Genomic DNA, 22,832 nt, shown 5'->3' on the forward strand with positions numbered 1-22,832 from the left:
GGTGATATCAAAGGATATTTAGGAAAATTAAAAGTCTCAAATTATTTTTTTAATTGATTTTCAAAACTTTCCATCTTCCTTACTGAAGATCACGTATTAAAAACATATCCTAAATGACAAAAATTCATTTGCAAATAATACTGTGGCCAGGGGCCCTGGTTAAGCCAATAGCACCCTTGTGGACCACAGAATCACTGTTCCAGGCGCACTGCTCAAGATGGAGACCAGCCCTACAGGCAAAGTATCAAACAGAATCACAAAGAACCAGGTAGACACACACAAAAAAAAAAAACATCCTGGACAACAGTTCAGGATTTTCACTCCACAATTGTGCAAAACAGAATGGCAAACAAGAAAACAAACAAACAAACAAAAAAGAAAGACACACACACAAAAAAAAACCTCATGGAAAAAACATCCTGGACAGCAGTTCAGGATTTTCACTCCACAATTGTGCAAAACAGAATGGCAAACAAGAAAACAAACAAACAAAAAAGAAAGACACACACACACACAAAAACCTCATGGAAAAAACATCCTGGACAGCAGTTCAGGATTTTCACTCCACAATTGTGCAAAACAGAATGGCAAACAAGAAAACAAACAAACAAAAAAGAAAGACACACACACAAAAAAACCTCATGGAAAAAACATCCTGGACAGCAGTTCAGGATTTTCACTCCACAATTGTGCAAAACAGAATGGCAAACAAGAAAACAAACAAACAAAAAAGAAAGACACACACACAAAAAAACCTCATGGAAAAAACATCCTGGACAGCAGTTCAGGATTTTCACTCCACAATTGTGCAAAACAGAATGGCAAACAAGAAAACAAACAAACAAAAAAGAAAGACACACACACAAAAAAACCTCATGGAAAAAACATCCTGGACAGCAGTTCAGGATTTTCACTCCACAATTGTGCAAAACAGAATGGCAAACAAGAAAGAAAACAAACAAAATAGAAAGACACACACACAAAAAAAAACCTCATGGAAAAAAACATTCTGGACAGCAGATTTTCACAAGTCCCTGTGCCTTAGCAGTTTCAGCACAGCATTCAGAAGCTAGGCCTAGGCCTTACTCAAAATGAAGTTCAAATCCAGCTATCTCAGCACATTAACATTCATTGCATTGCTTTCCCAAAACACAAATGCAAAAGAAAATGTTCAGAAAGCCCTTAACTCTGATCTTGAGCTGAGGCAGGAGAATTGTCAAGTTTGTCTTTTGAACTTTACAAAGCATTCATATAATCCCTCCCAAGATCTTAACAAACTTCTCCCCACATACAATTCTCAGTTCCTTTGAGTTACTTCATTCCAAAATAAAAATATAATCTTACAAGGCAAAAACAAAACTGCCCTGCCCCTGCCCTGGACCTTGGATTAGGCCTCAGCAGTGCTGTGAGCCCATGCAGCAAAAGGAGAAAGAAAAAAAACTCTTTCAAACTAAGCCACAGGCTGTATCACAAGCTCTGGTAATTGTCTATACAAAAACCTCAAAAAGCATTCAAAAATAAAACAGTACAGAGCAGTTGCTTGCTTTGGAAACTTCCAAAAACAAACACAGTTTTAAAGTCAGTTGGCCTTTCATGACACACCTATTTCTATAGCCTCAGGTTCTGGACATACCTGTTCAAAAATCTCCATTTGTTCCTCTTGAGGTAGGACTTCAGCTTCCCTGCATGGAGCTATCTCATCCACCTTCATGAGTTCTAGATTATTAGGTTGCTCTAGTCTGGCTGGTTACTGAGCAGTAAAGAGAGAACCATTCCTTCTCCTTGTTTTCCCCCTTTCTGAAACAAACACTGCTGGCTTTTCAGTGTGGGAGCTCCACCCTACTCTGTGCCTGCACTGCTTTGAGGCTCCCCCTGTGGATGTCCCTGAAAGTGCAAGGCTTTCTTACAGAGGTCCTTGGGCTCCCCCTGTGGATGTCCCTGAAAGTGCAAGGCTTTCTTACAGAGGTATTTTGCCTTAACCTAGGGGTCCTTTTATTAAGCTGCGGTAGGGGTTTAATGCGCGTAATACCGCAGGCGTTAGTTTTTTAGTCAGCCGCGGGGGTTAGCACGTGATGAAATGTCCAACGCGCTAACCCCGCTAGCGCGGCTTGATAAAAGGACCCCTTAATGTTAACAGGTTTGGAGACAAACCTTTCAGAGCTTGGCTGAGTCTCCATTTCCTCTACTCTGAGCTGTCAGAAAATAACTCATTTTCAGCCAGGTTCTCCCTAGTGTAATTGGGGAACCTAGGCTGCTGTGCTTTTCTGGGCTTAAGACAACCTTTCTGGCCCTAGTTCTAACTTTCCTGGGGCTTTTAAATGGGAATATGTCAGGCACAGAGTCTGACTGGTCACAATACATAGAGTACAACAGAGGCAATCCTGCGGCTGAGCTGGAAGCCTTCTCTCTGACGTCGTAACATTAGAGCAGGGGTAGGGAACTCCGGTCCTCGAGAGCCGTATTCCAGTCGGGTTTTCAGGATTTCCCCAATGAATATGCATTGAAAGCAGTGCATGCAAATAGATCTCATGCAGATTCATTGGGGAAATCCTGAAAACCCGACTGTAATACGGCTCTCGAGGACCGGAGTTACCTACCCCTGCGTTAGAGGGAACACTTCCGACACAGCCGTGAATTGCACGAGGAGCCACTATCCTTAAATGACTGCAGCAAGGGAGCCAGCCAGAAGGGAGGAAGAAAGTCTTGTTGGCATCGCTCTCAAGCTGGGCCGCACGAAACCCCTTGCTGGGCCACATGTGGCTTGTGGGCCATGGGTTGGACACCCCTGAGTTAGAGAATCCGGCCCAAAGTTCCTACCTCCACCTTAACACAGAGCTTCAGTAACTTTGGGAAGTTCTTAACAGCCTTCTCGATTGGTCCCTGTGACAGGCTGTCCCAGATCACCTGCAGGGCTTCCTTGAGTTTGGCGATTATTATGCAGCTTTGGGTGAAGCTTATATTAAGCTGCCAACATGGCTCCTCAGACAAAAGTCTGCATCACTGTGAATGAAACAGCAAAATCCAGATGAATCCATTCATCTGGGATTTTGCTGCTTCAGGTTTTATATAGTATTCTTAATAAAGTGACATCACTTTAAACTGCTCTCATCCTGGTTATTTGTGACTTTTTCATCCTTTGCATTTTCATTTGACTTTGTGGTTTGCCACAAGGAAACATAGTTCCCAAGGGGATAATTTGGATTAAAAAGTGTGTTTGTGGGGAGGGGGGGGGGGTTATGATGCATGTATATTTTATGGCTATAGAAATATACCAGTGGCTACAGTACCAGTTAAAAAAGAATCAAAACTGTTTAATAAAAATAGCTAGCGACAAAATATTTATTTAAAAATGTCTTACTTGCTACACCCTACACCTCTGCGCGAGTTACACAGTTACATTCACAGTTAAAATATGAACGTTAAGGGCTCCTTTTATGAAGGTGCGCTAGGGCCTTAACGCGCGGAATAGCACACACTAGCTGCTACCGCCTCCTTTTGAGCAGGCGGTAGATTTTCGGCTAGCGCGCGCTATAGCTTGCACTAATCCGGTGCGTGTGCTAAAAATGCTAGCGCACCTTCGTAAAAATTTGACTTACAAAAGATACAAAAACATCAAATATTTCCCACCAGATAAATGGCATGTAAATGTACATACAACATAGCATGCTGTTCTACTACTACTTAATTATTTCTATAGCGTACCAGACGCACGAAGCGCTGTACAGAATTACAAAGAGTAAGAAAACAGTCCCTGCTCGAAAGAGCTTATAATCTAAACAGGCAAGATAGACCATCGGGATGTCATGGGTACAGTTAAGGGGAACGGTTAATCAGCCGGCTGGGTTGGAGGGCAGAGGAGTAGGGTTGAAGGCTATATCAAAAAGATGGGTTTTCAGTCTGCTTTTAAACAAGGGAAGGGAAGGGGCTTAACGGAGAAACTCAGGTAATTTATTCCAGGTATAGGGGGCAGATAGATGAATGGAACAAAGTCTGGAATTGGCAGTGAAGAGAAAGGTAAAGCTAAGAGTGACTTATCTGAGGAACAGAGTTTCTGGGAGGTGTACATAAGAATATAAGAATTGCTGCTGCTGGGTCAGACCAGTCAGTGGTCCATCATGCCCAGCAGTCCGCTCACGCAGTGGCCCCCAGGTCAAACACCAGTGCTCTAAATGAGTCCAACCTCACCTGCTGACGTTCCAGTTTAGCAGGAACTTGTCTAACTTTGTCTTGAATCCCTGGAGGGTGTTTCCCCTATAACAGACTCCGGAAGAGCGTTCCAGTTCTCTACCACTCTCTGGGTGAAGAAGAATTTCCTTACGTTTGTATGGAATCTATCCTCTTTCAACTTTAGAGAGTGCCCTCTCGTTCTCTCTACCTTGGAGAGGGTGAACAACCTGTTTTTATCTGCTAAGTCTATTACTTTCAGAATTTTGAATTTCGTTCATATCCCCTCTTAGTCTCCTATTTTCAAGGGAGAAGAGGCCCAGTTTCTCTAATCTCTCACTGTACAGCAACTCCTCCAGCCCTTTAACCATTTTAGTCGCTCTTCTCTGGAGAGAGAAGCGAGGAGAGATATTGAGATTTAGCAGAATGAACACCCTTGTAGGTTAGCAATAAGATCTTGAACTGTATGTGATGGTAGATAGGGAGCCAGTGAAGTGACTTAAGGAGAGGGGTGACATGAGCTTAGTGAGGCTGGTAGAACATGAGTTGCGCAGCAGAGTTTTGCACAGATTGTAAGGGGGCGAGGCGACACTGCGGGATACCAATTAGGAGTAGATTGCAGTAATCTAAGCGTGAGGTTATGAGAGCTTGGACAAGGGTCCGGGTAGTGTGCTCAAGAGAGGAAGGGGTGAATTTTGGTGATATTGAAGAGATAGAAGCGACAGGTTTAGCAGCTTGTTGGATATACGTAGAAAATGAGAGGTCAGAATCGAAGATGACTCAAAGGCTGCGCGCAGAGGAGACTGGCCAATGATAGTATTCTGAGATGTGCAAGCCAATTAGCAGGAGCAAGTATTCATATCTTATACCACATTCATATCATCTGAGTACACGGTCTTGCTTTTCTCAAGGGAAGGAGAAGACATCTTATAGGAGAACTTAGCAAGTACCGTATATACTTGAATATAAACCGGGATTTTTGGGCCAAAAAATTGGCCCAAAAATGGGGGTCCCAGTTCATATTCGGGTCACCACCTCTACCCCCCTTCCAAAATTATCGCAGGCCGCTGCCGCCAGGCTCTTCAGTCTGCCGCCCTCCCTGTCCTAGCTTCAGGCTCATTCCTCTACTGATGATCGTTGGTGAAGGTGCAGCGGGTAGGAGCGAAGTTTCCAAGTTCCTGTCCCGCTGTTAACTGGCTGCCTGTGAGCGTCTTTGGCCGCTGAGAAGAAGCACAAGCAGATGCGCTGCTGCTCAATGCTGAGCGACTTCCTTAATGGTTCCCGTGAATTCTCATAGTTTATAGACTTTTCCTTCAGGAACTTGTCCAAACCTTTTTTTTAAACCAGCTACAGATTTTAAAACTTCTTTTTTCTGATGCATATGTGTACGATTAGGGGTGGTTTGGTATGGAGAGAACCCTGGAGACAACCAACTAAATAAATATTAGATAGTTTTTATGTTTTGCTTGTTGTATTTATTTTATTTTTCTAATCTTAAATGGACTATGTAAATTAGCTAGCTGGTTTTTAGACTGTAAGCCGCCCAGAAGGCTATGACCTTGGTGCAGAATAGAAAATTATAATAAACTTGGAAATACATTAACCACTCTTTCCACATCCTCTGGCAACGAATTCCAGAACTTAACTATTCTCTAAGTGAAAAATATTTCCTCCTATTGGTTTTAAGAGTATTATTACTCTGTAACTTCATTGAGTGTCCCCTAGTCTTTGTAAGTGAGGAGGGGGAGGGGCTGACTTCCTGTTGGGGTTATACCAGTTGATAGATTCTGGTTGGTTGTTGTGTCCACATGAGCAGCACCTTGTAAACCTTGGCCTTGTATGGTTTGCTTATACCTGTCCTAATGTCCTGAAAATTGTGAGACAACACAACACTTTTTGTGAGGTAGAGGGCAATTTGCAGAATGGCAAAGAAATCCTGGCATTCCTATATTTTACTTAAAACATCATAAGTGTCATTCCTTTGCTAGACATCTATCTAACAGGTGTTGGAGTAAGTGATTTCACCTTGCTTTGCCAGGGCCATCCAGAAGCACTCTTACATCATGCTTCAGCATCGTGCAGGCACTGTCCTCCAGGGCTGAAAGCATTAGACACATCAGGACATAATACAAGCATAGCCATATTCGATCTGTCCATCTAGCCTAGGGTTACCAGAAATCTGGAAAAACCTGGACATGTCCTCCTTTTAAAGAACATGTCCGGGTTCCCGGATGGACTTCCAAATCCCAGCAGTTTGCCTGGATTATGGAAGTTCCTGATGTCAGGGCAGCATGTGGAGGACCTCCACGCATGTGCAGATGTCAGCACGATGATGGCCTATGCATGTGCATATGCGTGAGATCATTGCGTTGACATCCGCGTATGCGCTGAGATCCTCCACATGCTGCCCTGACATCATGGAGTTTCGTGTGGGGATGTGGCTAGGGGCAGAATAGGGCAGGGTTGAAGGCAGAACAGGGTGTGGCCATGCATCTGGAATTTCAGCTAACAAAATCTGGTAACCCTAATCTAGCCCAGTATCCTACTTCCGACAGTAGGAACAGTACATGGCAGAATCCCAAAGAAAAGCAAGACTCCATGCTACTGATCTCAGGAATAAGTAGTGGCTTTCATCATGTCTTCCTTAATAGCAGTTTATGGACTTTTTCTCCAGGAACTTTTTTTTTTCAAAACACCCAGAAATGCTAACTGTTATAACCACGTTCTCTGACAATGAATTCCAGAGCTTAACTATTCATTCCTATTTGTTTTAAAAGTATTATCATGCAACTTCATGGAGTGTCCATCATCTTTGTACTTTTTGAAACAGTAAACAATTTATTCATGTCTACTTGCTTTTCCCCACTCTGTACTTTGTTGAACTCTATCAATCATATCCCCCCCTCAGCCATCTCTTCTGCAAGCTGAAGGGCTCTAACCTCTTAAGTCTTTCCTCATATGAGAAGAGTTCCATTCCCTTAATCATTGTGGTTGCCCTTCTTTGAACAGTTTCTAATTGTGCTGTATCTTTTCTTGATATGCGATGTGACCAAGTCATTCTCACCATCCGAAAAGATTCTCTCCCAACTAGCTGGCATTTTGATGCTCTCTTGCAAATGCTTACTAGTAGCCACTGAAATGTCCAGGACTGGAAACACATCAATAAGGTACCAAAGGGCAGGTGATGCCATATGCATCCAGATATGCAAGTTTACATAAGTGCTCAAGTGGACCTTACTCATAGAAATAGAGAAAAATGAAGGCAGATAAAAACAATCTATGACATAAGAACATAAGAATTGACGCTGCTGGGTCAGACCTGCAGTCCATCGTGCCCAGCAGTCCGCTCACACGGCGGTCCTCCGATCAAAGACCAGTGCCCTGATTGAGTCTAGCCCTACCTGCGTACGTTCCGGTTCAGCAGGAACTTGCCTAACTTTGTCTTGAATCCCTGGAGGGTGTTTTCCCCTATGACAGATTCCGGAAGAGCGTTTCAGTTTTCTACCACTCTCTGGGTGAAGAAGAACTTCCTTACGTTTGTACGGAATCGATCCCCTTTCAACTTTAGAGAGTGCCCTCTCGTTCTCCCTACCTTGGAGAGGGTGAACAACCTGTCCTTATCTACTAAGTCTATTCCCTTCATTATCTTGAATGTTTCGATCATGTCCCCTCTAAATCTCCTCTGTTTGAGGGAGAAGAGGCCCAGTTTCTCTAATTTCTCAATGTATGGCAGGGGTCTCAAAGTCCCTCCTCGAGGGCCACAATCCAGTCGGGTTTTCAGGATTTCCCCAATGAATATGCATGAGATCTATGTGCATGCATTGCTTTCAATGCATATTCATTGGGGAAATCCTGAAAACCCGACTGGATTGCGGCCCTCAAGGAGGGACTTTGAGATCCCTGATTTAGAGGGTAATTCTGTAACAGGGCGCTTACTATAAGTATTGGTTGGTTTTGGACACGTATTGTATTGCAAGTGGAGATAATATTAATACAGATAATAAAGCTGTGGTCAAATATTTATTTCAATAAAACTGAGCTGTGTGATTATTGATTGATGGTGTTTAGCTTTCAGTTTCAAGTGACGGAGTGCGAATGCTAATGTTAAGGTTTAAGAACCACTGGGATAGCGCTTAGGAAGATGCACATGTAAATCCTAATTGGAGCCAAAAGTTAATGGCTTGTTACTCAAGAAGTGTGCACAACTTGGACGTGCGGCAAAATTTGGGACACCATCAATAGAATCCAGGGGTTAGTGCTGGAGATTATCTTTAGCTGTACTAACCGGATAATCCTGTTGAAAATCCAAGCATAGGAACGGTCACAGGATTTATCTAAGTAGCAGTTACTGCTATCCAAATATATCCTGTTGAATACTGGGTACTACATTTTATTCTACTCATTTTATTTAAGGGAAATGAAGTGAGGAGAGGCATGTTGGACCATATTAACCACCCCAAAATTCTTCCAATAAGAAAGAGACAATAGGTATATTGAAATAAACCCTTCAAGGCACCTGATGATTACAGTGGTCACAGATTGGCACATTTGCAACCTTGTGAACAATTCTGGATTTTTGAATTACAAACTGTCCAACCTCTGGGTTTGAATGATTTCATTGAATGGCATACTATTATTTGAAACAACAAAAATGGAAGACCCAATGTTCCACAGTGAAAACAATCCAAATGATAAAAACAAAAGACTGCCACTCTGCTCGTACTCACTGTCTTTTGGAGAGTCGTTTAAAGACATTTACATTGTTTTTAGTCTACAGTTGTTTTTTTGAGACCGTAGCATCCAACTGGACCCCTGAGGAAGGCATGTTCGCCGAAACACGAACCATGTAGGATCTGGTAGGACTGCACATGTGGACTATTATATTTGTATTTATTTGTGTTTTTTTGGGAAGAAGAAATAAATAAATCATCTTTTTAGAACATCATCATCCACAGTCTTTTGTTTTTATCATATACTATTATTTGATACCGCTATAGCTTTTCAGTTTCTGCAGTTAGTCCAGATTTGGCGTTTCCATCTCTGTGTGCCATCTTTTCAATTTGAAATCCTTTTCATTTAGATTGCTGAACTGGTTGTGTGCAGTGCCGAAGTTCCAGAGGAAGGGGGAGTTTCTTTCAAAACAGAGCTCTGAAGAACTAAATGCAGCATGCCGCTGAAAATCTGAACTCATTGCAGCCGCTGGAAATTTGTGAGATAAGTGAGCCTTTATTTTCTCTTTTGGTCAGCACTACAATTGTGAACTGGATTTGATACTTTAGTTAAGATGTTGGATGCTGAAAGACACATTTTTTTTAGTTTATTAAATTTTTATTGGAATTTAAGGAAAAATCAAACATACCTCATACATCTAACACAATACAATATAAATTAGATCATAAGTATGTATGTAACAAAAACGAAAAGAACTAGAAAACAGAAAATTAACAATTAAATAATGATCATTGATACTATCATAAATACAACAAAAAGGACAGTATGGATGTGCATCTTATTCAGGTAAGTCATAGTCAATCATTTGGTTTATCAAGCACATGACTCAGCAGCTTCCAAATTTTAGCAAATTTATGTAAAGCGTTGGATCTTTCTGCAGTGACATGCTCATATTTGGCAGTTAAACAGTATTCCACCAGGTTATATATTCCACAATTGATGTGTCTTTCCAATGTTGCAATATGATTTTAATAGCCAAATTGAGCAAAATTCTTAATAATTTTGAGTGATTCTCTGGTATTGGCTGCAGAAAACCAAAATGCCCCAATACTATAATATTTAAGGTAAGTGATTTCTTTATTTCCAGCAAAGAACTAATAGTCTCCCATATACAAAGCCAATATTCACGTATATGAGTGCAATAATATAATGAATGAGTTAAAGTGCCGACTTCCTTTTGACATGTCCAACACTTGTTTGAGTTATCACTTTTAATTTTAGATAGTTTGTAAGGTGTCCAAAAGGCTTTGTAGAATGCAAAAAAATATGGATTGTTTTATTGCTGCTGATCTTAATGATTTGTGAATGGAAGTCCAAATCTGTTCCCAAAATTGCTCAGAAACATCCTTCTTGATATCAAATTGCCATGTTGTTTCAGTGCCCATAGGATGAGAAAACGAATTGGCCTGCAGAATTTTGTACCATTTAGAAGCAGCCCCCATTTTAGATGTTATTGTTGTCATAAAAGACAATAGACTAGGGACAGAAGAGCTTAGTGGCTTACACTTTAGAAAAGCATTAAAGCAATGTTGGAGTTGTAACCATTTGTAAAATTGATTAGGAGGCAACTTATATTCACATTACATTGACCATACAGTATACCCGCACGTTGCCACAATGTCCACTGCACCATTTTCCCTTGAATTTTAATCAACACGGGTACATGTAGGGTGGCATCCCATGGCATGGCATGTTAAAACATTTCTCAACATTCTTCACAGATAATGATGTGCTACAAAGCAGAACATCTTTATCAGATGCAATTTTGTTTGATGAAAATGGAAAAAAATGCAGGACAATCTTCTGTATTGCCATTATCAACAAACCATCTATAAGATTGTTTAAGAATATGCGCAGTGTGATATTCCAGAAAACTAGGGAAATTGACTCCTCCAGCTGACTTATTGTCTTTTATTTTTTTGATGACGAAACGTGGTGGTTTCTTATTCCAAAGAAAAGTCATGAGAATCTTTTCTAGCCTACTATATAACATTAAAATAAAAAGATCCCATCTGAAGAGTGTAATTGATTTTAGGCATTATCATCATTATGATGGTATCTAGTCTACCCTACCAAGACAATCGCAATGGTGACCACTTTTTTTGTCAAATCTTGCGTTAATTTAATCAGAGCTTCTTCATTCAATTCTAAAGTTTCTTCAACGCTTGAGCCAAATAATGTATCAAGATACTTCAATTTGGAGGTTACTTTATTAAACTTATATCCCAAGACCTCAGTGGTAATCTGTGGACAATTAAGAGGCATAACTTCCGTCTTGTCACGATTTAGTTTAAAACCAGATAAATCAGAATATCTTCCAATCCACCGTAAAATACAATAAGACATCAACAGCATAGGCTGAATACTTGGCAATATGATTTTCAAATTGAACACCTATATTTTGATGTTGAAACATTATTAATAAAGACTCTAAAGCAATATTAAATGGTAATGGCGAAAGAGAACAGCCTTGTCACGTTAAATGCAGTTGATAACATATTATTTATAAATAACCTGATGGTTGGCTTGGTATAAAGAACTTTGGTCAGCACTGCAATTGTGAACTGGATTTGATACTTTAGTTAAGATGTTGGATGCTGAAAGACACGTTTTAATTGATTTCACTGAGACTGTAGTTTATATTGTAAGATTGAACGGAAGGAAGAAAATTGTTTTTGTTTAGACGTGCTTTTGCACACAAGAGAGGTCCTGGGATGTTTCACATACTTTTACCAGATTGGGTTAATTAAAGTTAACATCTGAATAATGGGACTTCCCCTTCATGAGTTGTGAAAACTGAGGACTCTCATTCACTAACATTAATATTTTTTATGAGATATGGAAACACTTAAATGTCTCATTGAGGTTTTGCTTCCTTCAAGTCAATTCATCATATACGTTGAAGGGTTATTTCAATATACCTACTGTCTCTTTCTTAGTTGTTATATTTGACACCCTTTCCTTAGTGGGTTTATGTTTAAAAGTACTTTTGGACCAGCAACATAGGAGCCAACGTTTCTAAATTATTGGGAGTGTTGAACCCAGCAGGAAATAGCCTCTCCATGGACACAGTCAAGGACTTTGTTCAATAGTGGGGGTGCTTAAGCACCCATAGAGCTGGCTCCTATGAACAGCAGGCCTAATTTTGTACGGTTCGTTATGCAGGTGCCAGCAATGAATACCAGCATATGCAAAACTGCCCGTGCAGTTCCCTCCACCCAACAATGTCTTTTTCCAGAAGCCCCCTCAGAGCTCACCCCTAGTAGCCCATCCCCCAGGCCTACCTTTCCATTCCCCTGTGTTCAAGTTGGGGTTTTTTTTTGTATTTATATGGGTTTGGATTTACAAAGACTCCTTGAAAGAAGTTGTTTGAATTCCATTGATCCAGAACCCTAAGATAAGTGTTTATTTGCCGGAGAGGAGTTTAATGACATCTTTTTGAACTGCAGTGCTTTTGCATATGTGGGGTTGGATCCAATTTGGTATAAGTGAGCCAAGTTTTTGTAGAATAGTTTTTTCCTCCATCGATATTGTGGAGTTTTTTCACTGTTCTGTTTCTCCCCACTATTTGAAGGAAGCTGAAATAGGAGTTGGGCTTCCAATTTTAACACTGGTTAATCTACAAGCCTGTATTTGAAATTTTTTAGGCTTGCTGTTTGATTAATATTGTTTACCCGGACTACCCCACACTGCAATTCACTTTAAGCAGACTTGTTAGTTTTCTATTGCAGTTATGCTTTAAGGATTAAGGCGCGCTAATCGATTTAGTGCATGCTACATGTTAAGGCGCCCATTATATTCTATGTGCGCCTTAGCATTTAGCGTGCACTAAATTGGTTAGTGCGTCTTAGTAAAAGGATCTCTAAGTTTTCTCCCTCTCATATTCCCCCCCCCTCTTTTACTAATACATAGCGTGGGTTTTAGCGCCAGCAGCAGTGGTAATTGCTCCAACGCTCATAGAATTCCTATGAGCTTTGGAACAGTTACCGCCGCTGCCGGTGCTAAAACCCGTGCTACGTGTTAGTAAAAGAGGGGGATTGTTATGTAATTATCCTAAATATCAAACCAGCTATGTGTGTTCCAAGGACTGGGTTGAGATTGAGAACCATTGCCTTACTGAAAGTTAAATGTATTTGACAAGCTATCATGTAGTATGCCTTTAATCTCATACAGACTATCAAAACGTGTGAAGCAATAAGAAAAAATAAATAAGGATTTTAAGGTCAGACCATCATTGTTTCATGCTGCTTTCTTAATTTATTTATTTTTATGAATTTTCTTCCACTTGTGCTGCTGTCAGGAGGTGTCTAGAGGACACTAAGTAGCATAAGTAAAACTTTATCATTCTCTTTCAAACTATAAAATAATTTACAACACATTTATTTATTTTCTCTCTCCTTTTTTGTTTTCTTTTTGTTTTTAACCACAAACATTCCAACATCACACTTTAGGAATGTAACAATAGAAAGCATAACTTTTTGCATAGTAGTAAATGAACAGAGACATTTATATTCTTTATTTGCTGTACAATTATTTTCTAGATTAAAAAAATTCATAAAAACATATGGATGAACATTCTGAACTAACCCCTAGTGGGATGGTTTTCCAAATGTACCAGTGTATGCCTTTTTTCACATAATTCATGCTGTCAAGAATAAAATGTGGAGAACAAGCATCATTGTGTGTATTGCAATAAGTTTCATTCAACAAGTCATTTTCAGTTCCACTGGTTAAACCCAACACATAGAGAGGCCAGCTAGAAAAGATATAAGATGCACAATGTCATTTATAGTTTATTATAGCTATTCTGCCGTTAAGATCTTTCGTAGGCAAAGTCCTGCCTCTGTTCATAATAAGTTATTTATGCATCTCAATTTATCCAGTACACTGATAGAAACAACAAATTATAGGGTTCATTTACACATTCACCCAATTCTGCTGATGGTATCATAGTGATGCTAACAGATATCATGGAGACCATTTAACAGGGTGTGCTACACAAAACCCATTTCATGCTATGGGCCCTGCAGCAAATAATGCATGTTAGTAGCATTAAGATGTATCAGTCTCTGTTCCCTCTAAAGTGGGTGGGAATCCTCCAACTGCACTGTTGCTAATTGGGGGGCGGTGCTTTTGTATTTTGTCTTCTATCACTAGGGAGAGGCTTGCCTGTCTCTCACTATTAAACATGTTATAGTGAAATAGCACCCTCTACTGGCAAGACTATAGGTGGAGGACTCCCGCATAGTGAAGAGGGAACAGTGGTGATATCAGTAATAAATGGCCCTATAGAGTAGAAAAACAGAAATATAATTTTAACAAAGGATTGAAAAACTGCCAAAGTTAAAAAGCTGATAGTACAGATAAATTTCACAGATGCTTTTGTCTGAAGTGTTTTATACTATCCCAGACCATAGAAACCCAGTACCTATTATACAATGGTTAGTTTCTATATTTACAGTGCAAAGACCACTTCTGATTGATGTTCTAACCATATTACTGCTAAGCAGATGAGCAGAATGTGATTTTGAAGTTATCCTAGGTTTCAGCTGTTGATAAATAAATAACACGACTGGTTAAAGGCAGTTGTGCAAACTTTGAACTATCTGCTGGTCTGCAGAATGCATGCTTTTATTACAAACTAGGATTAGTGAGCTAGGAACTGGAGTTTCTTTCTACAAGATTCAAGCTTTTCCAAAAAAGTCCTGGAAGCTGGTGATTCTAACTGATTAAAGTTTTGTCCTGTTGAAGTAATCCTCTTGCACCTTGAAGACGTTTTCCAGTATCATTATCTTTCAGTTTTGACCATAAACTTTTGCCAATTTTAACAGATTTTTCTGGCTCAAGAGAAAACATTCTGATAAAAAAATGGAGCATCTCTGCAGTTTAAGCCAATGTTTTCAAAGAGGCAGCAGTGTAATATCTATATTTATTGAGCTTATTTCAAACAGGTTCTGTCATGTAGTTTACAGTGTCATTGTATGTGTGTATACATATCTATAATCTATATCTATACAGTACATGTCTATATAGAGATAGATTATACACACCCAGATTTGCATTGTGTAATTCACACGTAAAAAGTTCATAGATGGAAACATCTGCAACAAACCTTGCATGAAATAGAAAAGGTAGCTATGAAAAATCTATGACCCACAAAGTGCTTAGCATTCAAGACACTTACAATAGCAATATATTATTAGGCCGAAAACTTAAGATACCTGGATCTTATCATTAAAAAAAAAGTTTTCCACTGTAAGTATTTTTACATGGCTTTCCTTACAGAAAGGATGGTCAATAGGTGAAACAAAGTCAGTTTCATTGTAGGATATTTTCTGACTGCAGGAAGACAAAGCTTTGTTAAAAATTGCACAAATACATCTTAATATACACTTTGTAAAGGTTCATTCAGGTCCAAATGGAACAAAAAAGAAAAAAAAAGAACAATGTCTATGTCTATGTTTTTGCTTTTCATGGAAAATTCAAAAGCAACAAACTATCCCCCTCCTTTACAAAGCCATGTTAGCATTTTTAGTGCTGTCCGGGGTGGTAACAGCTTGGACGCTCATAGGAAGTCTATGAGCATCGAAGCTGGTACCGCAGTGGCCTCTGCTAAAAATGCTAACATGGCTTTTTAAGGAGAGGGCATAGCAGTTCCCAGCAAAAATGCCAACAGCCCTTATCTTGCCTTTTATAAGGAACACAATTTCTAAACTAAGTGAGAAAATCAACACAATATATCATGACACATATCCTATTTTGATCTTGATACAGAAAATTCCCCAAAATAATATAGTTTGAATTATGATGCATGAACTCGAGCAAACTTAAGTGGGAGGAGTTTGTTTGTTTTTTAAAATACTGTCCAGTATATTTTCCTGAAGGAAGCCATTACAATAAAGTTAATACTAAAATGGCTTCCACTAAAGAGGGTTACAGCATAATCAGTTCAAGCATTTTATTATGAACCCCCCCCCCCAAAAAATAAAAAAACAAATAAATCCTAATTAATTTAGTTTATATTTGGAACAAAAGGAAGCCTTGCAAATTACATTTCCCTGTATATTGTATCATGATGCTACATCCAATATGTTATAGTTTGGCTTCTTTTGTTATTTACTAGCTGTATCTACTCAATTTAACAACAAAAAAAAATCCAAAACAAACAAACAAACAAAAAGACAGTATAGCAGGCAAAATTAGACCATCATAGTAATAAAATATCTAGGGTGTATTTTCACATAGATTTCTGGTGAGGTGATCTTTTTTTTTATTTTTGTTACATAGGCAGAATGTGTTTTCTTAACCCTACAAGTGATTTAAGGATGCTGTGTTATCTACAGGTTTGTAAACAAATTACATTCTTCTTTAAAGACATAAATAAGTTAAAATAGTAAGAGTAATTTAAGCAGAAACAAGGCAACATGCCAACGTGGTATATTTGTCTATATATATATATATATATATATATATACATATATATATATATATATATATATAATTATTTATCTATTTATATATATATACTTTTCATAAATGCTTATTGAGTTCCATTGTCCAACTTGTGCAAATCTACTGTGCAAGTTGAGTTTTGCAGCTTTAAAAACAAAAGTTAAATTAATCTATACAACTTAGTCCATGCTGCACAGGCAGTTCAAAACCTCACTGGCCAGTGCCTTGGATAAATACTGTAGCTCTGGACAGAAGTCCTCTGCAGTTCCTGCCTACAAACATAAAAGACCGAATGGCTGGAAACGTATACTCATGCAGGAATTGTAGTTGTCTTGTTTTCTTTTCGGTTTAAGAAGCAAAGAAAGGGGTGTGTAAATCAGCTACTCTTCTCTGAAACACTGGGATCAGTGGATCCCTTCACTTGCCTTCAAGTGAAGAGTTCAAACCACTTTGCAGCCAGCAATATATTTTGCTTTTTCTCGATTTCCTTAACTTCTTTTTTTCTTTTTGCACTGAGATCTTCAGCTAAAGTGAAGTTTCCAGGCTATGTATAGGACTTCCTGGACTAGAAGAGGTAGCTGATTTGCTTGTGTCAGTTGTAACATTTATCCCACTATCGATGGCATTGTTGTTCTTGTTTGGTGAAGGTGGTCCAGAGTTTTGCTTGAGGGCCATGTCTTCTTCTATATCTGTGTCATCAATTAAGGGGATGTGAGGTTGGGAATCTTCTATCCTGAACTCAGGATGAGTCATAAAGTTGTGAATCGAGGTTCTAGATTCAGGTTTTTCTAAACCTTCATAGAGAGAGCTACGAAATGCCTTCACAACACGAATCTATGAAGGAAAACATTAGAGAGAGAGAAAAAAAAAAGAAAGGGTCATTAGAGGGATACAGCAAATCAAGGCAGAAGTGAACACTGTGCAAGATTAATTTTTTCATTTTTTTTTAATGTAGCATGTAGTTAGAGCAGTGCAGGCAGCAGAAGTCCATGTTCTCTGGATGTTATGTGCATATGAGTGAATCAGTTTTGTGCTTTCTGAGTAGCTGTAACAACTGAATCTAAAAACACAAACAAAAATAGAGGAACTGGTTAAAGAAAGCAAATATCCACTCATGTGGGTAATTTATCCCTAGTGAAAGACAAGCCAGGTTAATTGGTTATGCTGGTATGGATCCATGCATGTTGGTAGGTTTTTCAGTGAGAACGTTATTTTTTTATTTATTTACATTTTTAAAGTTATTTTAGTTTAAATAAGTCAGATATAAAAAAGAACACATAACACGTCACAGACTTCACAAACAGAAAAACCACAAAACATCAATGAGCAGATATAGAATGAGACAATCACAGGAGCCAAACAGAGGATAAATTAAACAGGATTCAAAAGCAAAAGTTCCAAATGAAGGCAGCCACAACCACAAGAAGCCAAGCAGGAAGATAAAGAAGCAAACCCATGCTATAGAAAAATGGCACAGTTATCACATGAACACAGATAATTGGCACACAACAAAGTACACTCAGAAGCCTGAATAATGTGAAACATTTATATATTGTTCCATTTTTTAAAATTCTTTTTTATTGTTTCATGCACATGATATGTGAAGTAAACACTCGAGTATAGACCCAATGCTCTATCCATTCATTTCAATTTACTCGTGTAATTTTTTAGGACATAATGAGATTAATGGATTCCAGAGCTGTATGCAGTTAGTTCATGATCACCTGCAAGTACTATACTTTTCTGTGCCACATCAGTACATATCATTCAGTTTTGGCTCTGAAAGTGCTATGTTATGTCTTTCTGTTAAGCATGTGAAATCCTTAAACTGTATCAGCTTAATTCTATCCAGGGTCACTTAAAATGTAATATTATTTTACTGAAAATGCAGATAAAAGGCCACGGTAGTGCCAAGCTATAGTTGCACCGTGTATGACTAGCTTGCTGGTGCCACACCTACTTCACCACCAATGAGAGGAGACATTGTATAGGAGGTAGTTTTTCAGCTCTTCCACATTTGTACTCTGTGCAGCTGCAGTCCTTGATATGATATTGAGAAAGGCAGAAGGGGAAAGTGTCTATTGGCCCCATTAGTAACTCCAAAGTTAGCACAAGAGCCGCTCATATACTTCCAATTTCAGTTTGAGTAAATGCAGAGAAAAAAAGGGGGGCAGGGAGAGAAAGAAAGTCAGAATGAAAGGGGGCAGGGAGAGAAAGAAAGAAGGAGGCAGGGACAGATAAAGAAAGGGGAGGGGCAGGGCGAGAGGAAGAAAAAGTTGGACTCATGGAGGGACAGAGAGAGATGTTGTTTGGGGAATGGAATGAGGTCTGGAGGAGAAGAAGCATGCAGGAGGCAAAAAGAAGGGAAGAAATATTGGATGCACAGTCAGAAGGAAGTGCAACCAGAGACTCATGAAATCACCAAAGGTAGGAAAAATGATTTTATTTTCAATTTAGTGATCAAAATATGTCCGTTTTGATAATTTATATCTGCTGTCTATATTTTACACTAAGGCTCCCTTTTACTAAACCGCAATAGTGGCTTTTAGTGCAAGCAGCCTATGATCTTTGGGAGCAGCGCAGGGCATTCAGAGCAGCTCTCTGTGCTAAAAACCGCTATCGCAGTTTAGTAAAAGGGGAAGGGTATATTAGTCTATTTTTGTATAATTGTTACTGAGGTGACATTGCATATTTTAAAGTCATCTGCCCTGACCTCTTTGAAAAAAAACCCTCGAATATATTAACATTTTCTCTGCGTACAGTGTGCTTTGTGTTTTTTTAAATTTTATTGTTGGTAGATCATTTTGACTTGGTCATTTTTAAAGTAGCTCACAAGCCAAAAAAGTGTGGGCACCCCTGGCCTAGATGATCTTGGAGAAAGCCATGAAGGTGATAAAGATTTTAAGAGATGGCAAGTGGAGCACATTGACAAAGGTACTCACATCTGCCTACCAGTGGCAAAGCGTGTTTGTATCTGCAGGAGGCAGTAACAGTAAAAAAAAAAAAAGTTAAAGAGAACAATGGGAAGTTGGAGAACTGGTCATAAAGAATATGATACCTCAGAAAGTAGATGTTCTAGTAGCAGCCATGCTGGTACTGGTAGTTGTTTGGATTAATGCAGCTTCTTACAGTTAGAAATGGAAAGACCTATTTCCAGGTGCTGGTTCTAAACTGAGAAGGGCACAACCCCTTCATGCTGGGTTAGAGTAGACACGCCAGATGGTGTGAATAACCTGAAGAAAGATCTGGCGAAGCTTGAAGAATGATCTGAAATTTGGCAGCTAAAATTTAATGCCAAGAAATGCAAGGTCATGCATTTGAGCTGGAAAAACCAGAGGGAACGGTACAGATTAGGGAGTGAAGAGCTTATGTGAACGACAGAAGAGCGGGACTTGGATGAGATGATCTTAAAGTGGCCAAACAGGTTGAAAAGGTAACGGTGGAACCTAGAAGGATGCTAGGTTGCATAGGGAGAGGTATGGCTAGTAGGAAAAAGGAGGTATTGATGCCTCTGTATAAGACTCTGGTGAGTCCTCATTTAGAATATTATGTACAATTCTGAAGGCCGCACCTTCAAAATGATATAAAAAGGATGGAGTCGGTCCAGAGGAAGGCTACTAAAATGGTATGTGGTCTTTGTGATAAGGCGTATGGGGACATACTTAAAGATCTCAATCTGTATACTTTGAAGGAAAGGTGGGAGAGGGGAGATATGATAGAAACGTTTAAATAACTACGTAATATAAATGTGCATGAGTTGAGTCTCTTTCATTTGAAAGGAAACTGCAAATTGAGGGCATAGGATGAAATTAAGAGGCTCTGGTGTAATCTAAGGAAATACTTTTTTCAGAAAGGGTGATAGATGTGTGGAACAATCTCCCGGAAGAGATGATGGAAAGAGACTGTGTCTGAATTCAAGAGGGCCTGGACTAGATGGGCCATTTGGCCTTTTTCTGCCATCATGTGTCTATGTTTGGGATCTGAGAATTTCTTGTGGGTCACAAACCTTTGGAGAAGGAAATCAGTCCCTGCTTTAGCCAGATCAGGAATGTTTAGTAGTCCATCACAAGCGGGTGGGGCCAGGGGTAGAACAGAGTTATATAGAGAGACAGAGTGACAGCTTCCACCAAGACCCAAAGAATCAAGGAAGGCTCCCAGACTTCAGCATCTAGACCAGCATTTAAAGTGGGAGCTACTTTCTGATACACAGCAGGAGTTAATGAAAGAGAAACTGCCGCAAACTTGGAAGGCGGCAATTGACCCTGAGGACCCCAGTGGGAAAAGACACCCCAGGAAAAGAGAGTAGGTGACAGTCATGCCTACTCTCAGGGAAATAGAATGAAAGCTGGAATCAGAGCAGGCAGGAAAGCTGGCTCCAAGAGGATCTATTTGAGAGGGTCCTGTTGGACTGGAGACTGAGGTCATACTGGAGTTTGGGATGAGAAGGATAAGTCACAAAAGCAGAGACAGGAAATAGAGAAAGAGTACTCTTATTGAAATACGCACTATGTAAGTTATGAAAATATATTTACAGAACAGTGCTTAGGCATAATTGTAGCATTTATGCCTGTATATGTTCATTTACACATGTATATGTCATTATTCTAATGATTTGCACATGTAATCAGAGCCTAAATGTTTGCACATGCATTGAAATTTATTCCTGTTCTGCCCTTAGTGTCATCACTCCCTCATTATGGAACAAACTGCCCTTAGATATGAGGCTGAAAATGCCCTCTTCCCAGCTCAAATCTCATGGAGTACTTAGTACTTCAGTTTTGTTTTCAAGCCACGCTCCCTAGCAGTTGGACCTATTCATTGGGATTTGCACGAACTGAGATAGCAACCTCCTCCCTTAACTCATTTTGTCCTATTATAACAATTGTAATGGCTTTTACTGTTTTAAACTACTTAACATATTTTTATAGCTTGCAGTATGTCAAATAAACTAACCATAAGACTGCTCCATGGGACTGAGCCTATAAATAACGCCTAAGTCAGTAGGTGCTGTTGAAAACGACACCTACTGCGTGACAATCACATTTAGATGCCATATGTAAAATCGTGCCTACCATCACCTAAATCAAGTTAGATGCCAGTATATTAGGCCAGGGTTTTCCTAGTCTAAAATACCAGTGTTTAAATGCTTTCCATGTCCAAACTCTGCCCCCTAACTATGTCTACTTTTCATGTAGGCATTGGTAGGTCCTGGCAGGCATCTCAGTTTAGGCGCTGTGCCAAATTCCATGGAGTAGAGTATAAAGGGTAGATGTAAATCACTTATTCACTCTTTCCAAAAATACTAGGACTAGGAAATATGCGATGAAGCTACTTAGTAGATTTAAAACAAACTGGAGAAAATATTTCTTCACACAACGTGTAATTAAACTCTGGAATCTGTCGCCAGAAAATGTGGTGAAATCAGTTAGCTTAGCAGGGCTTAAAAAAGGTCTGGATAATTTCCTAAAAAAGAAGTCCATAGGCCATTATTGAGATGGCTTGGGGAAATCCACTGCTTATTCCTAAAATAAACAGCATAAAATCTGTTTTACTACTGGGTATGGCAACTTTTATGTTCTTATATGAGCAAAGTATAGGATAATCAGGCCATGGTGACATCACTGATGAGGTTGGCTCTTAGGCATTGGTGGAATGAGGCATTATGACATCACAATCTCGGCTCTGGTATGTTGCCACTATTTGGGTTTCTGCCAGGTACTTGGGACCTGGATTGGCCACTGTTGGAATGGGCTTGATGGACCTTCGGTCTGTCCCAGTATGGCAATTCTTATGTTCTTAATTAGTGTTTTTAAAATTTCTTAATTAGCCTTTAATGGTGTTTTCAGTTAAAATGGTGGCTTGATGCTTCTGTCATGCCTTCACTGAAGATTTTTCCTGGTTTACTGGATGGTAAAAAGAAAATAGAAAGCCCGGATTTTCCCGGATGCAGCAGCTTTATAGATGGGCCCGATGGATGCCTTTGTAGATCGCAGCCCAAGAACCCAACGACCGGAGGTATCCACGGCTGTAGAGAATGCGCAAGCTGAGGCACATTACTTCTCCTTCGAGCGCCACTCTTTCCCCGGTTGAGTGCAGCCCACCTACTTGTGTCGGTGCAACAGGGGAGTTGTTCTTAGATGTGCCAGCCTGGGACACCCTCTTGCTGGTTCTACAGAGGAGGATCGGCTCTGAAAGGGGGCAGGAAGTGCTTTCAACATCTCAGCAGTCGGCGGTGAGAACACAGCAAACTCAGGATTTTTCATTGACCACTGAGGCGGTTCCAGGTACTCTGGGTGCTACAGGGAGCTCTAGAACTGAGACTGTTCCCTTACAAAGACCTAAGGTTTTCTCCATGGAATCAATGTGGGATGTTATTTCTAATACTAAACTAAACTAAACCTTAGGTTTGTATACCGCATCATCTCCACATTCGTAGAGCTCAGCACGGTTTCATTGGGGAACCAAATTCAGCAATGCAATGCACT

At 39.6% G+C, this 22,832-nt stretch overlaps 2 protein-coding genes across 13 annotated transcripts in view; both read right to left on the bottom strand.

Annotated features, from left to right (window-relative positions):
* Positions 1 to 1,911, bottom strand: part of SLC6A11 (solute carrier family 6 member 11) — a 287,446-nt gene extending 285,535 nt beyond the window's left edge. For 5 of the 11 annotated variants that reach the window (XM_033926539.1, XM_033926544.1, XM_033926546.1 and 2 more), the window contains exon 1: positions 1,634 to 1,910. In XM_033926539.1, coding sequence (XP_033782430.1) covers positions 1,634 to 1,711 — 78 coding nt within the window. In that variant the 5' untranslated portion in view covers positions 1,712 to 1,910. Of the gene's footprint in view, positions 1 to 1,344; positions 1,452 to 1,633 lie in introns of those variants that run through there. The other 6 variants (XM_033926541.1, XM_033926542.1, XM_033926538.1 and 3 more) reach the window with 3 other exon arrangements.
* Positions 1,912 to 13,129: 11,218 nt separating this feature from the next.
* ATP2B2 (ATPase plasma membrane Ca2+ transporting 2) overlaps positions 13,130 to 22,832 on the bottom strand; it is a 691,115-nt gene continuing 681,412 nt past the window's right edge. For both annotated transcript variants that reach the window (XM_033926077.1, XM_033926076.1), the window contains one exon: positions 13,130 to 17,181. In XM_033926077.1, coding sequence (XP_033781968.1) covers positions 16,873 to 17,181 — 309 coding nt within the window. In that variant the 3' untranslated portion in view covers positions 13,130 to 16,872. The remainder of the gene's footprint in view (positions 17,182 to 22,832) is intronic.

The sequence above is a fragment of the Geotrypetes seraphini genome, chromosome 17 (genome assembly GCF_902459505.1).
Source record: "Geotrypetes seraphini chromosome 17, aGeoSer1.1, whole genome shotgun sequence".
NCBI classification, from domain to species: domain Eukaryota; kingdom Metazoa; phylum Chordata; class Amphibia; order Gymnophiona; family Dermophiidae; genus Geotrypetes; species Geotrypetes seraphini.